Source organism: Hylobates moloch, unplaced genomic scaffold, assembly GCF_009828535.3.
Source record: "Hylobates moloch isolate HMO894 unplaced genomic scaffold, HMol_V3 SCAFFOLD_6, whole genome shotgun sequence".
Classification (NCBI taxonomy): Eukaryota; Metazoa; Chordata; class Mammalia; order Primates; family Hylobatidae; genus Hylobates; species Hylobates moloch.
This window is the reverse complement of record NW_026652281.1, coordinates 92,110,029-92,135,143: the sequence shown is the minus strand read 5'-3', so window position 1 is coordinate 92,135,143 and position 25,115 is coordinate 92,110,029. Positions and strand designations below refer to the sequence as shown.

The following is a 25,115-nucleotide window of genomic DNA, read 5'->3' as shown; positions in this document are numbered from 1 at the left end:
CTCTGTCAGGCTGGAGTGCACATGATCATAGCTCGCTGCAGCCTCAAACTCCTGGGCTCAAGGGATCCTCTTGCCTTAGCCTCCCAAAGTGCTGAGATTACAGGCATGAGCCACCACATCTGGCTTTAAAATTTTATTTGACATTTTATTTCAAATTTTATTTTATTCCAAATTTCATAACAACTTAACAGACAGAGCATGGAAGACTTATTCATGATTATACAATATATCAGATTGCTTTTAGCTGAACGGTGGCTGAAACCGTAAATAGAGGTTTATTTTTCTATTGTTATGAGGCAGCCAGAAGTGGTCATCCCAGAGATGCATGTGCTTAAGAAAGCCGCCAAGATCATCTACATTTCTCCATCCAGCTTCAATGTCCTATATTCTTTAATTTCTTTCTTTCTCTTTCTTTCCTTCTTTTCTTTTTCTTTTTCTTTCTCTCTTTCTTTCTTTCTTTCTTTCTTTCTTTCTTTCTTTCATCTTTCCTTCTCTCTCTCTCTTTTTTCCTTCCTTCCTTTCTTAATGTCTTCCTTTTTTTTTTTTTTTTGAGATGGAGTTTCGCTCTTGTCACCCTGACTGGAGTGCAACGGCAAGATCTCGGCTCACTGCAACCTCTGCCTTCCAGGTTCAAGCGATTCTCCTTCCTCAGCCTCCTGAGTAGCTGGGATTACAGGCACGTGCCACCATGCCCAGCTAAGCTTTGTATTTTTGTAGAGACAGGGTTTGACCATGTTGGCCAGGCTGGTCTCGAGCTCCTGATCTCAAGTGATGCACCAACCTTGGCCTCCCAACATGCTGGGATTACAGGCATGCACCACCATGCCCAGCTAATTTTTATATTATTAGTAGAGATGGGGTTTCATCATGTTGGCCAGGCTAGGTCAGCAGAACTCCTGACCTCAGGTGATCTGCCCACCTTGGCATCCCAAACTGCTGGGATTACAGGCCTGAGCCACCATGCCCAGCCTATTTAATTTCTTAAGGATTTAATGAAATTCTATTAAATATTTTTATTAAAATAAAATGATTCATTGTTCTAGAACTTGATGTTCATCCAGTTGAAATATTTAAAAATTCTATCTACATATATAAAGGTATATCTTACATATTTATGTATGTCTTAGTCAATTCAGGCTGCTATAACAGAATACTATAGACTAGGTGGCTTAAGCAACAGAAATGTATTTATCACAGTTCTGGAGGTTGGGAAATCCAAGATCAAGGCACAGACCTATCTAGTGTCTGGTGAGAGCCCACTTTCTTGTTTATAGGTGGCTGTTTTCTGGTTGTATCCTCACATACAGTGAAAAGAGAGACAGAGAGATCACTTCATGCCTCTTTTTTTTTGAGACAGGGTCTCACTCTATTGCCCAGCCTGGAGTGCAGTGGCAAAAACACAGCTCACTGCAACCTCTTCTTCTGCCTCCTGGGCTTAAGCCATCTTTCCACTCCAGCCTCCTGAGTAGCTGAGACTACAGGTGTGTGCCACCACTCCTGGCTAATTTTTGTATTTTTTTTAGAGATGGGGTTTTGCCATGTTGCCCAGGCTGGTCCCAAAGTCCTGGGCTCAAGCAATCTGCTTGCCTTGGCCTCCCAAAGTGCTGAGATTATAGGCATGAGCTACTGGGCCCGGCCCATCTCTTCTTATAAAGGCACTGATTCTATTCATGAGGACTCTGCCTTACAACCTAATTACCTCCTAAAAGCCCCTCCTCCAAATACCATCACATTGGGGATTTAGGCTTCAACATATGAATTTTGGGGGCACACATTTAGTCCATAGTATGTATATCTGTATATTTATCTACAGCTACAGCTCTATCTACACCAATTTAAGAGTAATATGAATTTATATGAATAATATGAATTGCTTAATATTACAAAACATTCCTCAGTTGCCTTGTGCAGCTTCTGCAATTAGCATAAAATCATAAATATTCTGGAAACACAAATTGGAACACAAAGAAAAGCAAGAAAATGGACAAGTCACACTCATGGGAGATGATGGTGTGACATGAGGGTCTGTTGCATTCATGCTTTTTGAGGAGGATTTGATGAGTTTGTTAATTTGTCTTTTTTCTAATTTCTACACTTAAATCCTCCCTGTACTTTGAAGACAGTGTCTATCTCTGACATCAGCATTGGGACAATCTATAAAACCATGCTGGCATTCAAATATAGTCACTCTTTGTTTTGAGGACATAGAGCAAGAGATGGAGAAGTGTTTCCCCAGGGCCTGAACAGTGTTAGTAACCAGGGAAGATGTTCAGGATTACTTGATCACACTGTAACGGCAAATACGAGATCCTGAGTGACAGGGGCCCCAAGTATTCTTTAATACAGGCTTCCCCAACCCCCGGGCTGCAGTACTGCTTCGTGACCTGTTAGGAACCAGGCCACGGGGCAAGTGAATGTTACCGCCTGAGCTCTGCCTCCTGTCAGATCAGAGGTGGCATTGGAATTCCATTGGAATGAGAACCTTACTGTGAACTGCACATGCGAGGAATCTAGGTTGTGCGTTCCTTATCAGAATCTAACTACAGTTTCATCCCAAAACCATCTCGCCCTGCCCCACCGTCCGTGGAAAAGTTGTCTTCCACTGAAACCGGTCCCTGGTGCGAAAAAGGTCGGGGGCCGCTGCTTTAACACATTTGTGTGCTTGTAGTGTACGTGCTCTCTTAAGTATAAGGCCCCAGGCAAAGACTCTTCGTGCCTGGGTCTGGGGCAGCATTGCCTGCAGCCTCCCCTCTGCCTCATCCATATCGCATAGATAAGAGCATGGCCTCTGAGTCAGGCAGACCTGAGTTCAGTTCCCAGTTCTGCCCCCTGGAAGTCTTGTGATTTTCAGCCATTGACTTTCCTGGAGCCTCAGCATCTTCATCTGCAAAGTGGGGGATCTAACAGGATCCTATTATCTAACAGGATCCTCTTCCAGGGTTGTTAGTGCAGGCCTGCCCCTAACACTTGCGGAGCCTAGGGCGAAAGCAAGAATGGAAGCCTAGGTGCAGTTCAACCCCTGCTCTTCCCACCCTGACTTCTCCACTCTATGTAGACATAAAAACTCGTGTGTCCAATCTCTATTCACACAACCTCCCATCTCTGAATACCTCTGCCCTTGGCCATCCTTCGGGCCCAGGAGTGTACAGACTGATGGCATGGTGCACCTTCAGGAAGGATAGACCGCTGGGAGAGGGGGCCTATGCAGACCCTAGAACTAGCCTTTGGGGTCCCAGGTACTCAAAGCATTGTCTAGATGGTGCTAGATGGGGGATTTAGGGGAGGAATGAACATGAGTTCTAGCTGGACAGATCTCCTGGGATCCTCGGACTCCTCTCCTGTGGGGAGGAGGAAGACCAGGTCCTCTAAAGCAGAGGGCCCAGAGCAGGGCCCTGGTTATCTGGCTCTGAGGTGGTCCTGCTAGTGCAGAGTCCATGAGATGATGTTTATAAACTGCTTAGGACAACGCTTGGCACTTATTAGGTGTTGAACACATATTAAGTGCTCAATAAATATTAGTTGTTAATATTATTATTATTAATATGAGACTCTGAAGGCTGAATCTCCCTTTCAAGGATGTGATGGGAGTGAGATCATGCAGAAGTACTGACTCTAAAGGCATTTGGATGAGATGAGTTGGCATCCCAGTGGGTACCGAGGCAGAGGTTGCAGGGTGAGTGTCCAACCTGCTTGCTGGAGGCACAAGGGACTGTTCTGCCCCCTGGAAGGTATAATCCCTTGCTTTGTGTCCTTCTCAAGGTGCTTAAGAGCTCTGCAATGACAGAGAATGGCTTAGTAGGGGCCTTCTCAGAGATCAGTAAACAGAAGCCTAGGACAGGCTGTAGCTCTGCTAAAATCTATGTTAATGGGGCACTGCTATGTGCAGATTCTATGCTACAGTTTCTCTCTACAACTCTGTGAAGGAGACACATTTCACAGATAAGGAAACTGAGCCTCAAAAGGTTAAATGACCTGGTCAAGGTCATGTTGCCAGGGATGGGTAGAGTGACTCCCAGGGCCAAGCTGTTTCCATTGCACTATGATTCTGTGTCTAAGGCACAACTCATGGACAGAGGCTGAAAACCTTCCTAGGGAAGCCCCAGCTAAGTTCCAAACAGGGATAATGACAGTGTGGATTATGAAAGTGACCAGTTCCAGGAAGCATGCAGTAAATCCTGCTAGCTGAGCCCAGCCCACCCTGGGGCTGCTCTGTGACCTCAGCAAAGGCTCTATTCTCACCCACTCCTGTATCTGATGGTTGCTTGACAGAGGCTGGTGGAGGAGGAGGCCGCTCTGGTCTCTGAGGGGCCCTAGTTCAGGCCCTTGATGGCATGAATGAAAACGATCTCAGAGCTTGGGTTTGTCTTCAGCTCTGTTAAGGATGGTGGTGTGGGTGAGAGCTGGGGATCACCCCCAGTCCCCAGTGCCAGCCTCCAGGGACTTCAGCTTTCTCAGCAGTTTAGCTAAAAAGTCATCTCCTGGGGGTCTGCTTAGGATGCTGTTTCTGCACCTCCACCGGCATCTTCTTCCTGGTTCATGCCTTCCAGGTCATCCAGTCCTAAAGACTGATCCAAATAACCAAACCAGGGCAGCTAATGGCCTCCATGTCTTGACCTTGGAGATTTCCTTTAGACACACACAGCCTCCATTCCTGACGGATTCAGTGCTCAAGCCCATTAAACAGCCACATTTGCACAATGAGGTATTCTGGGCTATGCCAGGAAAGCCTGGCCAAGATTAGGTTACCCACAAAGCGGACCCTGTACAAGTAGTTTCTTTGGGTGGAGATCCCAGAAAGCAATGGTGGGGAATTGGGAAGGTGAGGCAAGGAAGGAGGCCACTGTAGGTTACATTAATGAGCAGGTTACTGCTGTGAGTTTTTGAAGCTCAGTGCTTCTAGAGACTTCTGGGAGACAGCATAGAATGAGTCTCAGAGTTGTTCCTTTTGAGGGGTAAAGATGCTGGGATATTTACCCACCGATCTACACTTGTCATTGGCTAAGGGCTGTTCCCAGTGACTTTAGCTCCTCAGTATTCCTGGCCTGCCCTATGCATGGGTCAAGCAAGCTTGTGCAGGAGGAGAAAGCCCCCAGGCAGAGTCGTAGGACCTTGCAGTAGGCAGCCAACTGTCACAGGTACATGTGGGTGGTGGTTACAGGATCTGCAACAGAAGCAGCCCCTTTTGGTCTTGCTGGGTTAGGGTAAAACAATGCTCTGAGCCACCAGACAACCAAGAGCGAAAACTTTATTGCCCCAAGTACTTTACATGAATGTGACCAATGCCACATTTGGGCAAATATATAAAAAGCACAACCTATTGTACAATTATTTCACCTTCTCGATTCATGCACTGTATAGACACCTCCCAGGTTTCTCTCCTTGGAAGGGGTGGGCATGATGGATGGGTTTCATGGGCAGCAGCTGCACTTGTCTGAGCCTCCTTTGCAGATGCAGCCCCGGGCACATTTGGCACAGCCCGGGGGGCAGCAGGGACAGCAGCCTGAAAGAGTCAGGAGATGCGCAGATCCGCTGTGGGTCAACACTCTCATCTCACCACTGCCCCTCCCACCACTTAGAGGAAGTAGGAAAAGAAGGGTGTGTGTATGAGGTTTCAATCCACATTAGCAAAAATGCTGGGACAGGAGGTTGAGGGATGTTAGAACTGGAAGGGACCATCTAGAGTCCATCAGAAGCCCACAGAAGGGAGAGGGTTTGCCAAGGTCATGAGACAGTGGCAAAGGCAAGACTAGAACCTAGGGCTCATGATTCCAGGCCAGTGCTCTATCCCTGTTACCACTGGGCAGGACAGAACCTCCCCTCAGTCCTCTTCCTGCTCCAAACACTATGGATTCCCTCATCCCTGGGTGGGCTGCAGCCATGGAGAGCTCTGCCATAGGTCTCCACATGGTTCTCATTTCAGATCTCTCCCAAGTGGGTAAAAGGCATCCAGACCCCCTCCCCGCAAGCCCCAATCCACCATGGCTGGAGGATTGAGGATGGGGATTGGATCTTTCTTTTTCTCTTTCTTTCTTTCTTTCTTTCTTTCTTTCTTTCTTTCTTTCTTTCTTTCTTTCTTTCTTCTTTCCTCTCTCTCTCTCTCTTCCTTCCTTCCTTCCTTTTTTGACTGAGTTTCACTCTTGTCACCAAGGCTGGAGTGCAATGGCATGATCTCCGCTCACTGCAACCTCTGCCTCCTGGGTTCAAGCAATTTTCCTGCCTCAGCCTCCCGAGTAGCTGGGATTACAGACACCCACCACCATGCCCAGCTAATTATTGTATTTTTAGTAGAGACGGGGTTTCACCATGTTGGCTAGGCTGGTCTTGAACTCCTGACCTCAGGTAATCCACCCACCTCAGCCTCCCAAAGTGCTGGGATTACAGGCGTGAGCCACCGCACCTGGCCTGGATTGGACTTTTCTAACTCCCAGCCCATGGTGCCCCCAGTCACCATACTCACTCTTCCGACACGTTTTACAGTTGCAGGTTGTGCATTTGCAGTTGTCTCCACACATGCAGATTCCTCCTAGAAGACAGGACAGAGCCACCACAAACGTGAGGATGGAGATGGAGTGGGGAACATAAGGCATGATGCCAACTGTCAGAGTGGCAAGGCTCCTGGGCTGTCCTTGGGGACTGGCTGGACAAGAGGGTGACAAGGCTGCTGAGCATCACCCCAGTGTCAAGGACCGTGCAATAGTCCACAGTCACAGGCCATGGATGGGAACTGGCATGGCTGCATCAATCATGCCTGGGATAACTGTGAAAATGCAGATTCCTGGGACCAACACTCGAGATGTTCTGATTCATAAGTCTTGGTGGGGAAATGGAGTTCATATTTTTGAAAAGCAACCCAAATAATTCTTATGTACAATGAGAACCAACAGACGAGGCCAGCGTTTCCAAGCCCAAGATTCCTCTGAGAACTATCAAAGCCTTTCACACCCTCTTGGCTAGGCACAGTGCCTCACGTCTGTAATCCCAGCACTTTGGGAGGCCAAGGCAGGGGAATCACATGAGGCCTGGAGTTTGAGATCAGCTTGGCCAACATGGAGAAACCCCATCTCTACGAGAAAAAAAAAATTAGCCAGGCGTGGTGGCACACACCTGTAATCTCAGCTACTAGGGAGGCTGAGACACGAGAATCTCTTGAACTTGGGAGATGGAGGTTGCAGTGAGCCGAGATCGCACCTCTGCACTCCAGCCTGGGTGATGGAGTGAGACTCTGTCTTAAAACAAACAAACAAACAAAAACCCCTTTCACACCCTTGTCACCTTCACAAGTCAAGATGAAAACTGTGAATGGTTTAAGAAAGGTCAAGAAACGTCAGTGAACTCAAAACAAGAGCCACAGAGCCACACCTTGTTTTGTTTCTTCCTTTCCTTCCTTCCTTCCTTCCTTCCTTCCTTCCTTCCTTCCTTCCTTCCTTCCTTCCTTCCTTCCTTCCTTTCTTCCTTCCTTCCTTCCTTCCTTCCTTTGTCTTTCTTTCTTTTTTCTCTCTTTATTTCTCTCTTTTTCTCTTTCTCCCTTTCTTTCTCTTTTCTCTTTCTCTCTCTCTCTCTCCCCCTTTCTCCCTTTCTCTTTCTCTCTCTTTCTCTCTTTCTCCCTTTCTGTCTTTTTCTCTTTTCTCTTTCTCTCTCTCCCCCTTTCTCCCTTTCTCTTTCTCTCTCTCTCTCTCTCCCTTTCTCCCTTTCTTTCTCTCCTTGTTTCTTTCCTTCTATTCTTTCTTCCTTTCTTTTAACAGGGTCTTGCTCTGTCACCCAGGCTGGAGTGCCATGGTGGGAACACAGCTCGCTGTAGCCTCAAGCTCCTGGGCTCAAGTGATCTTCCTGCCTCAGCTTCCTGAGTAGCTGGGACCACAGGCATGCACCACCACACCTGGCTAATTTTTTAAAGTTTTTGTAGAAACAGGGCCTTGTTATATTGCCCAGGCTGGTCTCAAAGTCCTTGGGCATAAGTGATCATCCTGCCTTGGACTCCCCAAGTGCCAGGATTACAGATGTGAGCCACCACCTTGTTTTTATATCATAATGATCATCTACACTTAAAAAAAATTATCCCATTTTTCATTTTGAGTTTCAAAATGCTGGAAGCTTCTGCCTCTTTTGCAAGTTTTTGGTACAGAGATGTCCTGTTAAGGACAAGGGAGTCTTGTGAGACTTCATTTTCTTTCTTTTTCTTTTTTTCCTTTTTTTTTTTTTTTTTTTTTGAGAGAGGGTCTTGCTCTATTACCTAGGCTGGAGTGCAGTGGTGCAATCCTAGTTCACTGTAGCCTCGAACTCCTGGGCTCAAGTGATCCTCCCATCTCAGCCTCCTGAGTAGTTGGGACTAAGGTGCACACTACTATGCCCAGCTAAGTTCAAAAAAAAATTTGTAGACGTGGAGTCTCACTATGTTGCCCAGGCTGGTATTGAACTCCTGGCCTCAAGTGATTCTCCTGCCTCAGCCTCAAAGTGCTGGGACTACAGTTGTAAGCCACAGCACCCAGACTTGTGAGACTTCTTCATACCATTTGCATGACTGTAAAAGCCCAGGATGGCTTTGAACCCTGATTTCTCTCCTTCTGGCCAACATGCTCCTGTGGAATTAAGCAGTTTCAGAGACTCAAGAGTCCACATAAGTTAGGGGAGTCCACAACTCCCCTGACATCTGCAGGCGCTTAATGGTTTTAGCACTTTCATAGCAGCTCTGGGATGTAGTTGGCTGGGAATAAGGAACCTCAGTCTACAGATGAGGAAACTGAGGACCAGAAAGAATAAGCGCCAGGGAGGGGATGGCAGCAATGGACCCAAATCAGGTTGCCAGGTTCTGGACCAGAGCTCTTCTCCTCATCCTGGTGGCTGCCCTTAGGGGCCAACGCTAGAAAGACCAAAGTTTGCAGGTCCCCCTCTCAGCCATTCCCTGAGCCAGGATATTGATTCTAGAACATCAGGCTGGGAGCCAACAGAGAGTGGGAGCTGCCCCACAGGTGGCCAGTCCATCTGTCGGCTCCGAGGACGACCCCCATTGGTGGCTCCTAATTGGAGGGAAGAGAAGTTTTCATCAGGGACCTGCAGGCTTCCTGTAGGAAGCTGGTCCAAGGTTCCCAGACCCCAGGGAGGGCCTCTTTACTCACCAGACATGCAGACACATTCCCTGGGGTCCATGGTCCAGGTGTCCGAAAGGCTCCAGTGCTGTTACGGCTGGGGAAGGGAGGCTGAGTGAGCAGCAGCCAGAGGCTCCCCATTTATAGTCATGTGGGTGTAGTCTGCAGCTCACCCCACCTCTCCCTGGGGCCAGACGCCCTGCACACGGCCCAGCCAGACGCCTTGGGCTGCGAGTTGGGAAGGGCAGGTGGAGGAGGGCAGAGGAGAGGCCGAGCAGTACAGTCATTTGGGTGGCTTCTCACCACGGGTTCAGGTGGCTGCACTCACATCACCTGCCCACCTGGCAAGGTTTCAGGGAACCAGGCTCAGGCTCAAATGCACACATGGAGCTCAGGTTGGCAGCTACGTCCACCCTGTCTCCAAGTCCTATAAGTCCTATGCGTTCTATTATCTGCCATTTCTGTTCCCTCCTTCACAGGGGCTCCTCCTGCCTCAGCTCAGGGCCTCATCCTATCTCCCTGGTTGATTGTAAAAGCCCTTACTATGGGCAGTCAGGGGCCTCTATCCTTGGCCCTGAGCTTTAGAAGTTCCCACCAAGAACCTCTACTGGCCGCACCCTCCCCATGCGTGAGAGGGTGGAAAATCAGGAGTTGTGCCCATCCAGAACGTGCAACCTTTCCTTCTAGACCACACACAAAGCAGAAGCAGCAAGAGGGGACTTGGGGGAGATTTTACCACCTTTTCACTCTCCATTATAACCCCATTCTTTGGTATGGGCAGCTGACTAGTTTTCAGTTTGTTTGTTTGTTTCGAGTTGGGGTTGCATTCTGTTGCCCAGGCTAGAGTGCAGTGGCACGATCTCGGCTCACTGCAACCTCCGCCTCCTGGGTTCAAAGGATCCTCCTACCTCAGCCTCCTGAATAGCTGAAACCACAAGTGTAAGTCCCCACATCTGGCTATTTTTTGTGTGTATTAGAGATGGGGTTCTGCCATGTTGCCCAGCCTGGTCTTGAACTCCTGAGCTCAAGTGATCTGCCCACCTCGGCCTTCCAAAGTGCTGGGATTACAGGCGTAAGCCACTGTGCCGGGCCTACCTTTCAGTCTTTTGTAAAGTGCCCTGTAGAGGATGCAGCTACCAGCTTCCCTGACAAGCTGCCATCCACACCCAATCCCCATGGAGAAATTCTGGAGCTGGTGCTTCCTCCAGGAAGCCACCTCTGATCACTCCCTTTCTTAGTTGGGAGAAATCTTTCTCTCTCTGTATCCCTTGGCTGATGTGTCTGTACATTTCTCATGACATTTACTACTTGCTAAGCTGCTGTATGATTATTTGTCTTCCTGGCTCTTACCTTTCTTGCCCCAATTTGGGAGCTCTCAGGTAAAAAACCTGTGCCTGAAGCATCTCTAAACCCGTTCAACATTCCGCACAATGTTGGATGAATGGATGAATTAATCAGATGATTAATCAAATGACTGAAGGCATGAGTGAGAGAGTGGATATATAAGTGAACAAATGACTAAGTGAGTGACGAGTGGACAAATGCTGCATCTCCTGCATGTGGCTCTACTGAGGACCTCTGCTGAAATATGCTGTTGCCATTCAGAACGGCAAAAAACGGGCCTGGCCATAACCAGTGGAGATCATTCCTCCCAGTTCTCAGATTGGTGGGGTCTCCATCATTCATCCATAAGGACCACCTGGGCCTCAGTCTGACTCACGGAACCATGGATTTTGGGCTGAAAGCTTCTAATGAGGAGAAAGGATTTGGACCCATGGTCATCAGCAGGTCACTGTGACAGGCACTGGGGAGAGGAGGAGGGGGCAATACTGTAGTGATCCCCAAGTGGTGCCTCCCTTAAAGGAGTTCACAGCCTAGTAGGGGACATGTATTCATTCATCACCCTCCAAGGGCCAGGCACTGTGCAGGGCACTGGGGAGCCAATGGTGAGTAAAAGCAATTTATGGTTCAGAAGGTTGGGAGGACATCTCAGCCCAGGAGACCCATGACCAGGTGAGGCTGCTCCCAGAGTCTTGAAGCTGGATCCATCTTCCCAGGCTTGCACCCCCAGCCCAGTTCCAGCACATCTCTCATGGCAGGCCCAGCCTCCTCCACCTCTTGGGCTGCCCTCCAGCAAGAATTAATGGTTTAGAGGGTCTGGCCTAACCAAGTGAGACCAGAGAGAGGAAGCGATTTCCCTTCACCCTTATTGAAGCCATCTCTCTCCCTCCTCTGCCTAGGCCAGGAATCGCTTTTTCCTTGGATGATGGACAGTGTGAAGTTGCCCCAACTGAATGATAATATCAAAACCAGGCCAGATGCAGTGTCTCATATCTGTAATCCCAGCACCTTGGGAGGCTGAAGCGGGAGGATTGCTTGAGCTCAGGAGTTCAAGGTACTTGACCTCTCTGAGCCTCAGTTTCCTGATCTGCAAAATCTAGCTCGTGCAAATGACAACCCTACAGCACTATTGTTGTGGAGGTTAAATGAGAGAATATATATTAAGCACCGAGTTCAAAATCTGGCGCAATATTATTATCACCAACATTATTACTATTAATATGATTATCACGATCTGTGTCTAATACAAATTGGTAGTTTGGTTTGGCCACCCACCCATTTGTATGTTTCAGGCTCATAGATCCCCACATAGTTCTGCAGTCCTGAGCAGGATGCATTCATCAGCCATAAATACTGTGGAGTTTTTGTCTCGGGGCTCCCAGCTTTTACACTCAACTTAACTTTTGGGTCCCAGGGTCAAGAGAGCATGCGGCACTGTCCTTTCTGATTCTCTTTGCTGCAGTTTCTGTTTGTTCGGAGGCAAAGTTGACCTTTCACCTACAGAGGCCTCTCCTGGGGGGTATTTCTGGCCTTATATATAGGATTAGGCAGGAGAGCATGGGGGTAAAATCAGAGCGGGCAGAGTGGCCTATGGGGCACCAGCTTGACTCCTAGATGATCGGCACTAGAAGAACCCTGATAAGTCGGAAGCCAGCCCCTTGTTGTCCAAATAGGAAAACAGGAACCCAGAGAGACGGGGCCAAGCCCTGCCACTGAGCTTAGGCTGGTGACAGGGGATATTTGAATTTGACTTCTCAACTTGTTGCTGGCAGTCATGCCTTATGTGCGAAGCCCTCATAACAGAATTGTGCAGCACATTAAAGGCTCTGTGGCTTTATAAGCTGTTTATTAATTAATTTTTTGTTAGAAAAAAGTTCAAACATACTAAAAAGTACAAAGAAGAGTATTCCAAACACCAGTGTATCTACCACCCAGAATTAACAGATGTTGACACTGCCCTATTTACTTCAGCTCTTTTAATTATAAGAAATAAAAATTTAACAGGGCTGAGCACGGTGGCTCATGCCTGTAATCCCAGCACTTGGGGAGGCCAGGGCGGCAGGATCCCTTGAGCTCAGGGGTTCGAGACCAGCCTGGCCAACATAGCAAGACCTTGTCTCTACTAAAAAAAAAAAAAAAAAAAGCCAGGTGTGATGGCATGTGACTGTAGTCATAGCTACTTGGGAGGCTGAGGTGAGAGGATTGCTTGAGCCCAGGAATTCAAGGCTGCAGTGAGCTATGATTGCGCGACTGCACTTCAGCTCAGCCTGGGTGACAGAGCAAGGCTCTATCTCAAAAATAAATAACTAAATAAATAAATTAACAGGCTAATGGCTCTAAACACCACCTATGTGCTGGTTGCCCCCAACTTATGCTTTCAACCCAGCCTCTCTTCTGAACTCCAATCTCATAGCCTGGCTGCTACTCCACACCTCCATGTGAATGTCAAATAACATCTCAAATTCCTCCTGTCCCCAACTGAGCTCCTGCTCCTGCTTACCTCCTGCTAGATCCTCCCGCAGTCTTGTCTGTCTCCATGGCTGCCACCTGATTCCAGCCACCATCATCCCCCTTAGACTCAGCACTTGTTTCCTAACTGGCCCCCCTGCCTCTGCCCTTTTTGCTGTCCTTTTTACCTCTCTCCAAACCCTCTAATTAGCCACACAACAATCAGAGTGATTCTATTAAAATAAAAGTTACAGCCAGGCATAGTGGCTCATGCCTGTAATCCCAGCATTTTGGGAGGCCAAGGTGGGTAGAACACAAGGTCAGGAGTTCGAGACCAGCCTGGCAGCATAGTGAAACCCTGTCTCTACTAAAAACACAAAAATTAGCTGGGCATGGTGCCGTGTGCCTGTAGTCCCAGCTACTCTGGAGGCTGAGGCAGGAGAATTGCTTGAATCTGGGAGGCGGTGGTTGTGGTGAGCTGAGATCCTGCCACTGCACTCCAGCCTGGGCAACAGAGCGAGACTCTGTCTCAAAAAAAAAAAAAAAAAAAAAAAAAAAGAAAGAAAAGAAAAAGAAAAGAAAAAAAGTTACATTGTGTCACTGCTCTGCTCAGAATCCATTAGAAGCTTTCCATCTCACTCAGTAAACAAAAAAGCTCTTGGCCACCAGGTCAGCCCCTGTTGCCTCTCTGCCTTTGGCACTTCCCAGCCTCTCTGCCTGCTCAGTACTTGAACTTGTCAATCATGCCTCAGCCCCAGGGCCTTTGCAGGTCTCTAAAACATCTTCCCCTAGATATCTGCTTGAGCTATCTGGAGATATTTTTCCTCTCCTTCAGGTGAGGTCATCTCTGGCCACCTTATCTAAAATGTCTACACTACGTGCATGCCATTTTGCTTTCTTTTTCCTCTTTGGTACTTATCACCATGAAACATACTATATATTTTGCATATTTGTCTTGTTTATTGTCTGACTCCTTTTCCAAAATGTGAGCTTCACATGCGCAGGGATTTTGGTCTGTTTTGCTCACTGCCATATACTCGGTGTCCAGAAAAGTACCTGAAACAAAGCAGGGGCTCAATTTGTTGAATGTAATATATTGAAGTTCCTTTTATATTTCTTCCCAGACTCCTCCCCTCTCTCTCCAAAGGAAGCCAATGATAAAATTCGTGTGTATTCTCCCCATTCTTGTTTTTATTCTTTTCTTATATATGTGTATACATATATACGGTATTGCTTTATAGGTTTTTAAAAAGTACATAAGTGGTACTATAACATAAATATTGTTCCACAACTGTTTTTTCCTTCCATCATTATGATTTTTTTTGTTTTTTGTTTTTTTGAGGTGGAGTCTCTCTCTGTTGCCCAGGCTGGAGTGCAGTGGCGCAATCTCGGCTCGCTGCAACCTCCACCTCCCAGGTTCGAGCGATTCTCCTACTTCAGCCTCCCAAGTAGCTGGGATTACAGACTCCAGCCACCACACCCAGTTAATTTTTGTATTTTTAGTAGAGACAGGGTTTCAACATGTTTGCCAGGCTTGTCTCGAATGCCTGACCTCAGGAGATCCGCCTGCCTCAGCCCCACAAAGTGCTGGGATTATAGGTGTGAGCCACCATGCCCGGCCCCATCACTATGCTTTTGAGATCTATCTATGCTGATGCCTGATTATAATATCATGTTGTATGAATATGCCATATTTTACTTATCCATCCCCTACTGACATTTAACTTGCTTCCCCATATCCTCTATTACAAAAATGCTGCAAGGAAGGAATAGCCCCACTCATGTCACGTAGATCAGTGTTCATTCCTCCCTAGAAGGACGGCTAGGCTGTATGGGGCAACTGATCTCCAAAGATCCTATGCCAATTTATGCTCCTTCTAGCAATTTCTGAGAGTCCCTATTTCCCCAGTACCTCCTCCAATACTTCCTTTATTCAGACTTTGAAAAGTGTGCTCATCTAATCAGTGTGAAGAAGTGCAGTGGCATCTAACTGAGGTACAATGTGTGTGTTTCTGCCTCCCAGCTTCATCAACCATTAACATCCGGAGAGTGAGCCACGGTCCAGTCTTCCCCATGCTGACTGTGGGTGTCTCATCAGCCTTTCACTCCCTAGCAAGAGACAGCACGGTGAAGATCATGGGCTGCAGACCTTCAGATTTGGTTTTCATCCTGGCTCCTCCCTCTGTTTGCTGTACAACCTCAGACACGCCCCCTTGTCTCTGTGAACTTCAACTACAAAATGGGAATAAGTGGGTCTATTCATGAAGTTATGGTGAGAATTTAGAAAATAAAGGTCTGACATTTAACACACCAAGTGTTCAAGGAATGGTAGATGATATTAAGGTTTCATGTTTATAGTGGAGGGATAAGGCAACTTGATATGGAGTCACATATATTTGGAGTTCAGCCCAATGCTTTCAACAAGGCACATCACCTCTCTAAAGACAGTGTGTCATCTTTAAAAGGAAGATGATTATAAAGGAAGAACTACTGTCTTAGGGTAGTTCTAAGAAAGCCTCTCTCCCCAACCCAAATATATGCACAAATACACACAAAATTCTGCTTTTCTGGGCCCCTATTCCACTCTGGGAGCCCCAGTAAGGAACTCCACAACCAGTGTGTAGCCAGCCTCCCAGGAGGTGGGTCTCAGCGCTGTGGATTGTAAAAACCAGGCCAAGGCTAATTAGGAGTTGCCTTGCTCAGGGCTCAAACCACCTGTGCACTTGGCAACCTTCACAGACTCTCCGGGGCTTGCGGCTGCTGGTTAATTACATGGGACTCGGCTCCACAGCTATAATTCAGTACCCACTGGGCAAGTGAAATCCTCTGCTTTGCACACAGCCCCCAAGAAGGATGAATAAGGCTGAAGCCAACAATTACCCACACTCATTGCCCCCAGCAGCAAAGTGACTGGTCCAGGTTGGCTGGCAGCCCAGATGCAGGCTTCGGAGAGGGTGAGGAGTCTCCCCGTCCGTCCTTTCCTCCTTCCCTCCTCTTTTCTTTCTTTTCTTTGTTCTTTTCTTCCTTGCTTGCTTTCTCCTATCTCTGTTTTTTTTTTCTTTCTTTTCTTTCTTTCTTTTAAAGACAGGGTCTCGCTCTGTCACCCAGGCTGGAGTGCAGTGGCACAATCAGAGCTCACTGCAGCCTCAAACTCCTGAGCTCAGGGGATCCTCCTGCCTTGGCTTCTGGAATAGCTGAAACTACATGTGTGCTCCACTGTGCCCAGCCAATTTTGTTTTTAAATTCTTTGTAGAGACAGGGTCTTGCTGTGTTGCTCAGGCTGGTCTTAAACTCCCGGCCTGAAATGATCCTCCTGACTTGGTCTCTCAAAATGTTGGGATCATACGTGTGAGCCACCTTGCCCAGCCATTTTTTTCCTTTCTTTCTTTTTTCTTCTATCCTTCTTTAATCAATCTTTTAGCAACAATATTTAAGACCTACTGCATGCCAAGCTTTGAGCTTGCCCTCTGGATGGGGTGAATGAATCAGACACAGAGCTGAGCCGTAGTCCTTAGGAGCTTGCTTTTCTAGTAGGGGTGATGAGTATGTCCATGACCATCAGAAAAGGAGAACGCAGGCAGGATTTCTGTGAGGGCACACAAGGGCAAGTGGGCACTTGAACTACCCCAAGAGTAAGCACCTCCTGAAATGCTGTGCCATAGGCACCTCACCCATCTCACTCTAATCTTGTCCTTTCATTTCTGCCAGTCTAGGTAGCCTCCAGGTTCCTCATGGGATGTTGGGGCTGGACTAGGGATATTCAAGCTGTGCATGCTCAGAGCCCCAGGGGTTCATGGAGAATGGTAGGGGCTGCTGCAGATGGGATGCTAGGTCCATCTGTTCCCCACTTTCCCTATTTACGCAGGCAACTCCTCTTTCAAAAATCCATTTTATCCTGTATATCCCACCTTTCCCCCTCACACATAATGCCTTTATTGTACCAGGGGAGATAGTGCTGAGTGAGAACCAGTTGGAAAACTGCTGAATACAAGCCCTGCCTAGCAAGGTTAGTGGACTTGCCCAGGACAACAGAAGGATTGTAGCAGATCTGCACCTGCAGTCCCAAGTGGAGGGAGCTCATGGCCCAATGCTTTTCTATGTTTTTTCTTCTTTTTCAGATTATTTTTTTGGCTGATGTGGTGGCTTATGCCTATAATCCCAGTAATTTGGGAGGCTGAGGCAGGAAGATCACTTGAGTCCAGGACTTCCAGACCAGCCTGGGCAACATAGGGAGAACTTGTCTCTATAAGAAATTTTTTAAATGATGCCCGGGCATGGTGGCTCACGCCTGTAATCCCAATACTTTGGGAGGCTGAGGCAGGCAGATCACAAGGTCAGGAGTTCGAGACCAGCCTGGCCAACATGGTGAAATCCCGTCTCTACTAAAAATACAAAAAAAAATTAGCCAGACACAGTGGCACCTGCCTGAAATGCCAGTTACTTGGGAGGCTGAGGCAGGAGAATCTCTTGAACCTGGGAGGTGGAGGTTGCATAAGCCATGCCACTGCATTCCAGCATGGGTGACAAAGCAATATTCCATCTCAAAAAAAAAAATTAAAAACATTAAATGAGCCGAGCGTGGTGGCACATACCTGTAGTCCCAACTACTTTGGAGGCTGAGGCAGGAGGATTGCTTGAGCCTAGGAGATCTAGCCAAGAGGCTGCAGCAAGCCATGATGGTGCCACTGCACTTTAGCCTGGGTGACAGAGGTGTCTCTAAGAAATTTTTTAATAGAATAGAAATTATTTTTTTATTCTCAACTAGTTTTAAAACAGACCAGAATCGAGAATTAAATATGAAGCCTTCTCACATTATCAAATATTAGCATTAAGTTCTATTCATTTCAATGTTTTAAAGAGTTGGAAAAAGTCAAAGACTGTGGAAACCCCCTGTGTAATCTTTCCTGATCTCGTTCTTATCCCACCACCAAACCAGGGAACCAATTTTACAAATTATGTGTTTATCATGCCCACACATAGTTTTCTTTTATTTTTATGACCTATACTGTCTCCAGACCATGCACAGTTTTCTGCTTTTACTGCATATGTATGTATCTATAAAAATTACATAGTCTTGTGTTACAGGTTTATAAACCTTGTATAAAATGGCATCATTCTCCATGTAGCTTATTACCTTCCTTTTTTGTCTTTATTGTTCCTAAACTGGGAAGTTATTAAAAATCAGAGGTGTGGAAAGACAGAGGCATCCCGTGTGTCTGAGAAAATGATATAAACTGGTCCCAAAGTGGGACTGGCGAGTGCTGTGTCCCGCTGAGCAATCACAGGCTGCAGCATCAGCATGTTAGAAAGAACCCTGGACCACACAGAGGAGCCCCGCGTGGCCAGAGATCTTACGACAGTGTGACATTTCAAAATTTACCCATGATTTTAACTGCTTTATGGTATTCTACTGTAGAACTATTTCACAGTTTATCCTTTTCCCTGTTGATGGGCATGTAGACATTTCCACTTTTTCATTATGATGAACACTGTTGCAATGAATGTCCACATAGACATATTTCCTTATTTGAAATGCATCAGTTTCTCTAGGGGGCATGGCTAGGAGTGGACTTGCTGGTTTGAAGCGAATGTGCTTATTCTACCTTACTAGATATACCCAAATCGCTCACTGTGGAGGTTGACACTCCCACAAACAAAGTACTCAAGTATCCATTTCTCTACATCCTTGTCAACACTTGATATTATCAGACTTTCTAATTGTTTTTTTTTTTTTTTTAGAGATGGGGTCTCACTATGTTGGCCAGGTTGGGCTCAAACTCCTGGGCTCAAGTGATCCTCCCACTTCAGCCTCCCAAAGTACTGGGATTACAGGTGTGAGCCACCATGCCCGGATTCTAATTTTTGCCAGTTAAACAGTGTGCTAGGCTTTGGGTTAGCCCAACCAGATACAACAGATATGAAATGTCACTTCCTTGGTTGTGGATTTACATTTCCCTAATTACTACTGAGGCCGAGCACGCTATCGTAAATTCTCTGGCCATGTGGACCTCCTCTCTGTGGTCTGGTGTTGTTTCTAACATGCCACACCCCATGATTGCTTGGTCGGATACAGCACTCACCAATCCCACTTTGGGACCAATTTATATCATTTTCTCAAACACACTGGGTGTTTCTGTCTTTCCACGCTTCTGACTTTTAATAACTTTCCAGTTCAGGAAGCTCAAAAATGCCTTTGGAAGATGAAGATGCTGAACATACTGGTATATCCCCAGGGAGGTTGTCCAAGGTAGCTGGGGAGTGGAGGGAGGTGGCAGCCTGGATCAGCACCCTTGGCCTTCATGTCCACTGAAAGCAGTTGTTAACCCCATGGGGGATGGTCTTACCGACCTGAGCAAGGTCGGTATTAGGCTCCTGGCACTTTATCCCCTGTTCATTTAGAACCTTTTCCTTCCGGTTGTAATTAATTCATAGCAAGGAGTTCTGGACTCAGTCTGTAATGCCTCTCACAAATACTTGAAGAAGAAAGAGGGAAGCAGAATAACTTGGAATTGACATAATTCTAGAATGCCAGAGCTCTAAGACCAGGAACGTGGTCAAAACTTTCTCTTAGTCTCAACCCCACTAGCAGATTGAGAGGCCTGAGGCCCTACAGGGGAAGTGTCTTGCCTATCATTCCACCCCAGTGTGACCCAGCTGAGTGGGCTGGCAAATTGGGGAGGAAACTCCAGGTGCCTTTGAAACCTCTTAGGCGGCTATGGAGTGTGGCCCGTCGCAGAACCAACTTCTTGGATGAAGCAACCACAAGGACCCCACAAAGTGCCATACGGCTCAACCCATGGTACAAAGAAGAAGGTTTTATGATGTCATTGAAGAGTTCAGACACCCAGAGAAGAAGCCGTTGGCGGGCATCACAGAACCGTGCGTTCAGATGTGAAATTAACTAAGGCACCCCAGTGCACCTTAAAAAGAGCCTCTCTCTCTTCTCTGGCGCTCCATCTGTCTTTTGTTTGTTTGTTTCTGTTTTTGTTTTTTTTGAGACTGAGTTTTGCTCTTGTTGCCCAGGATGGAGTACAATGGTGCAATCTTGGCTCACTGCAACCTCCACCTCCTGGGCTCAAGCGAGTCTCCTGCCTCAGCCTCCCAAGTAGCTGGGATTACAGGTACCTGCCACCACACCCGGCTAACTTTGTATTTTTAGTAGAGATGGGGTTTCACCATGTTGGCCAGGCTGGTCTCGAACTCCTAACCTGAGGTGATCCGCCTGCCTCGGCTTCCCAAAGTGCTAGAATTACATGCATGAGCCACTGCGTCTGGCCTCATCTCTTCTTCTTTTCCTTCTTCTCCCTTTTCTCTCCTCCTCCTTTTCTCTCATTCCTCCTTTACCCTCTCACCTCTCATTTGTCTCCTGTCTCTTCTTTTCTCTCTCCTAGTGCAAGAACACCAGCCTGGGACTCAGAGCATCTAAATCCTCCAGACTCACCCACTGGCTTCACTCACTCAAGAGTTCACTTCCCTGCCCTGGCCTCGATTTCTTTGAAAGAATGAGGGGTTCACACCTGGAAGACTACTCAGGCCCCTCCCAGCTCTGTTGCTGGACTAAGGAAACAACCGTTTGGAGGATGCCTGTTCCTAAGATTTCCAGAGGGGCAACCCCCCAGTCAATGTTCCCCAAAACTAGTTTGTATAGGAGGCACTGGGATCATAGACCTTCTTGGGAGAAACCTCACTGATTGTTCATTGTCCCTAGGCACTTTTTGCCCATGCTTTTCCCCCAAAGATATGGGCGTGAATTCAGCAGCTCAGGCCCTGTAGCCCTTGCAGGGTGCTCGACACAGAGCAGGTTTGCAGATTTCCACCGTTTCCTCCTGTTCTGAAATCCCTGGCTTCTGTGAGCTTCTGTTTGAACCCTCAGGTAGCGGGACCAAGGCTCAAACCAGAGAGTCCTTACCCGCCCAGCAGGGATTTCACTACAAACCCAGACCATTGCACACTGGTTGTGTGTTGATTTCTCCAGTATGAATACATAGTTCTCTGAAAATAATAAGATCATTGGCTGGGTAAGGTGGCTCACGTCTGTAATCCCAACATTTCGGGAGGCTGAGGCCAGAGGATAGCTTGAGCCCAGGAGTCCAATACCAGCCTGGGCAACATACCAAGACCCCCATCTCCACAAATAAATTTAAAATATTAGCCAGGCCACTGTGGTGTGCACCTGTGGTCCCAGCTACTTGGAAGGTTGAGGCAGGAGGTCCACCTGAGCCCAGGAAGTCGAGGCTGCAGCGAGCCATGATCGTGCCACTGCAGTTCAGTGGGTGACAGAGTGAGACCCTTTCTTAAAATATATATCTCAGGCCGGGTGTGGTGGCTCATGCCTGTAATCCTAGCACTTTGGGAGGCCGAGATGGGCAGATCACCTGAGGTCAGGAGTTCAAGACCAGCCTGGCCAACATGGCAAAAACCCCATCTCTACTAAAAATACAAAAAAATTAGCCAGGCGTGGTGGCGCATGCCTGTAATCTCAGCTACTCAGGAGGCTGAGGCAGGAGAATCGCTTGACCTGGAAGGTGGAGGTTGCAGTGAGCCGAGATAGCATTACTGCACTCCAGCCTGGGCGACAGAGTGAGACTCAGTCTCAAAAAAATAAAAAAAAATAAAAAAATAATAAAAATCAGATAATCTCCAATTAATGTTAGGTAGAAAAAACAAAGGCGACAGTTTGAGCATTAACAGAAGGAGAATAATTACCCACAGCATTCATTTCCTGTGTTGTAAAGGGGCTGACAGAGCTTGTTGCCCCCATCAGTAGTACCTGTGGGTTACTGACCTAATGTCCTCACACAGATTGGATCTGGGAAGCCCAGCCTGAGAATGAGGCAGGGTGGCCACGACAACCCTGGCTGGGCATGAAGGCCTGGGTGTGCTAGAATTCCTGGGCCAGATACAGGTCTAAGGGAGCCTGGGATGGACACAGATAAATGCTGTCACGGCTTTGATTCTCTCTCTCTCTCTCTCTTTCTCTGTCTTTCTCTCTGTGGCCTTGGGCAAGCTACTTGTCCTCAGTTTCTCTGCCAATAAAATAGGGATAATAATATATCCCTTTAAGGGTGCTTCTTAAGAATAATTGGCCAGTTTTTGCAGGGCACTTTGAAGAAAATTACTGTGGGGATGTTCTACTGGCCCTGGAATTTTCCTTCATGCAGATATCAAACAGACAAGGATGGCCAATGTTCTGATTCTGGCCCTCCCAGCCAAACCACTTTCCCCAGTTCAGTTGGAAGAGAGGAAGCGGGAGGGGCTGTGATCACAGCCTGGGCCTGCCTAGAATATTAAAGGCACAACCCGGCCTTTGATGCCTGCCTGCAAAGCTTGTTAATTTTAATAGGAAGTGAGCAGAGTCCAGAAGGCTCTGCCTGGCAGAAGAAAACAGGTCGAGGCCAAAGAGGATGTGTGCCAACTAAATTTAGATCTTGTTTGGCTTCGAAGTGCTTGGCCCCCGTGCTAGAATTACAGGACCCAGAGGTCAGCGGTTGGGAGGCAGGGGGCTGGGGAAAGTGTAGACCTTAGGCCCCTCAGTTCCCAGCTCAGCCAGGAGCAAACGGCTCTGTCTCAATTTGGGAATCACCTTAGAGTCAACAATATCCAGAGCTGATGAATTCTTGGGAAACTTTGAATTAAAGATCTCAAACTTAAGTGCATTCAGGGGCTAGGTGGTTAAGACACAAGAGTGAAGTAGGCTGATTGTAGGTAAAAGGGGGTGGTGGGGACTATGGCAAACTGTCTGAGCTTCAGTTGAATATTGGGATTTGGGAATAAGGGTCAAATTTTGCTGGCTCTTCTGATTTTTGGGGGGTGGGGGAGGGGATTGAGGCAGGGATGGAGTCTCACTCTGTCTCCCAAGAAGGAGTACAGTGGCGTAATCTCAACTCACTGTAACCTCCATCGCTGGGGTTCAAGTGATTCTCCTGCCTCAGCCTCCGGAGTAGCTGGGATTACAGGTGGGTGCCACCACACTTGGCTAATTTTTGTATTTTTAGTAGAGATGGGGTTTCACCATGTTGCCTAGGGTGGTCTTGAACTCTTAACCTCAAGGAATCTGCCTACAGCCTCCCAGAGTGCTGAGATTACAGTTGTGAACCACCATGCCCGGCTTAGCTCTTCTGATTTTATAGAGAAATTGAAAATCAGGACTGTGTGTGTGCCGGGGCAGGAGAGCAGGGTAATATTGCAATTTTTAAACATGGACAAGTTTTAAACAATGACAAGGAGCTGTTCCTTCTGGGATTTGACACTTCAGGAGCAGAACACTTCATAAGATCCTTCTGAGTCAAGTCAGTTGGAAGAGATGTTTCTTTGCCTTGAACGCTTTTATACTTCAAGGGAGACCTCGAATCCTTCTAATTGTCAAAGCATCCATCCCTCTGCATCCACTTTGGGACTTTATAGATCTAATTCAAGCCAAACCTCCTTTTCTCCACGTGGAAGAGGCCTCATTTCATAGCTCTGTCATCTCATCATCCCTTCGATCTCTGTAGGCATCTGCAGTTGCCTGACAAATATACCCAGGTTTGAATGCAAATGCTCCTAAAGTGTCTTCACCCACCTTTCATCCTAGGGCTTCTGGAAAAGTAGAACACATGTACCTGCTGACATGGGCCCGAGGACATAGGGAGGCCAGAGAGTGGCATCCTTTTACCAACCCCACAGGAAGCAGGAAGATGGGATGATTGGACACTTCTTTTTTGTTGTTGTTTGTTTGTTTGAGATGGAGTCTCGCTCTGTCGCTGGAGTGCAGTGTCAGGCTGGAGTGCAGTGGCGCAATCTTGGCTCACTGCATCCTCCACCTCCCAGGTTCAAGCAATTCTGCCTCAGCCTCCCAAGTAGCTGGGATTACAGGCATGCCACCACGCCCAGCTGATTTTTTTTTTTTTTTGGTAGATACATGGTTTCACCATGTTGGCCAGGGTGGTCTCAAATTCCTGACCTCAAGTGATCCACCCGCCTTGGCCTCCCAAAGTGCTGGGATTATAGGTGTGAGCCACTGCACCTAGGAGCCACTTCTCATGGAATGGATGCCTGGCAGAGATCCACTCATGTATTCATTCATGCATTTATTACACAAATATTTACCAAGGTCCTAAGATGTACCAGGTTCTAGACTGTATGCTTCAGAGGTAGCAATCCTTTAAACTAAGCAAGTCCTTGCCCTCCTAATTCTAATAGAGGAGAGAGAAGACAGACACCCCATCACACCCATGAGCAATCACAAAGTGTGATAAGTGACATGGAAGAATACAGATGCATGAAGGGAAACCCAATTCAGACAAAGAAGGTGACCCTTCAGCTGCAACTTGTGGAGGAAGGGGCATTCCTGGCAGAGGGAGCAGTATATGCAAGGGCACTGTGGCTGGAAAAAGTTTGGCTTTTTTGAGAAACTGAGAGAATGCCAGTGTAGCTAGAAGTAGTGACTAAGGGGAAGGCGTTTACTGCAAGAGCTATGAATCAAATGCCTACAGGGTTTAGCAGGTTTCACAAAGAGTAATGTGAGCCAGGTCACAGACAATATGGAGGAGTGGGGACTGTGGCAAACTGGAGAGAAGATGACCTGTTGAAAAGAGGCAGCTACTGTTCAACTGCAGCCAGTTTTACACATATGGAGATGGAAACAGTGAGTCCAGTGTTGCCAGATATATTGATTTTTCAAAAGAACCTCTAAATAGGTAGTTTTATACAAAATCTCCAATTAAAAAAACAACATCAAGATCCTCATAACACATTTGACAGCCTGGGTGCTACCTCCTTGCAGCCCTTGAACTGGGTAAATCCACAGGGGAGAATCAAGGAATTGTACAGCAGGGAACGTCTCACACTCATGTGAGGAAACTGAGGCCCAAAGAATTCTCAGCCGTCAGCCCTTGTTCCATAGGTGGTTTCCTGAGGAACAAGGGACATTTCAGGTGGATTTTCTCTTTGGGACCCAGGCAAGCTTTTACTTTGGGGCTCAGTTTTCTAATTTGCAACTGGGAGTGTTGAGGCCAAGTTTGGCCAAGTTTGGCCAAGTTTGGCGGCTGCCTGGGGCTATGGTATGTGGGGTAATTAGGGCTTGGAAATGACTTTGAAGCTTTCCAAAGCAGAAGAAAGAGCTAAGTACCCAGTAAAGCTCAGAAGGGAATTTCAAAGGCTTGTTCCTTAAAGTGGTACCATATGCTTCATCTCATCCCATGTCCAGGGGGCCTGATTCAGAGGGTATATGAACAAGTGGCTGCACTCTGCTGTGGGAACCTG

General features: G+C 47.3%; 1 protein-coding gene across 1 annotated transcript; it reads right to left on the bottom strand.

Moving 5' to 3' along the window:
- Positions 1-5,383: 5,383 nt before the first annotated feature.
- MT4 (metallothionein 4) lies at positions 5,384-9,200 on the bottom strand. The gene is made up of 3 exons (XM_032157385.2): positions 9,114-9,200; positions 6,458-6,523; positions 5,384-5,500 (listed from the first exon to the last, which is right to left on the bottom strand). Exons 1-3 carry the CDS (start codon positions 9,142-9,144, stop codon positions 5,409-5,411), a joined length of 189 nt encoding a protein of 62 aa, XP_032013276.1. The 5' UTR covers positions 9,145-9,200; the 3' UTR covers positions 5,384-5,408.
- Positions 9,201-25,115: the final 15,915 nt, after the last annotated feature.

Bases quoted from the DNA above. Each gene is read 5' to 3' on its own strand.
- MT4 (XM_032157385.2), bottom strand. From the start codon at position 9,144: ATGGACCCCAGGGAATGTGTCTGCATGTCTG. The intron at 6,524-9,113 runs GTGAGTAAAGAG...CCTGTCTTCTAG, and splicing joins GGAATGTGTCTGCATGTCTG to GAGGAATCTGCATGTGTGGA. The intron at 5,501-6,457 runs GTGAGTATGGTG...TGACTCTTTCAG, and splicing joins CTGTAAAACGTGTCGGAAGA to GCTGCTGTCCCTGCTGCCCC.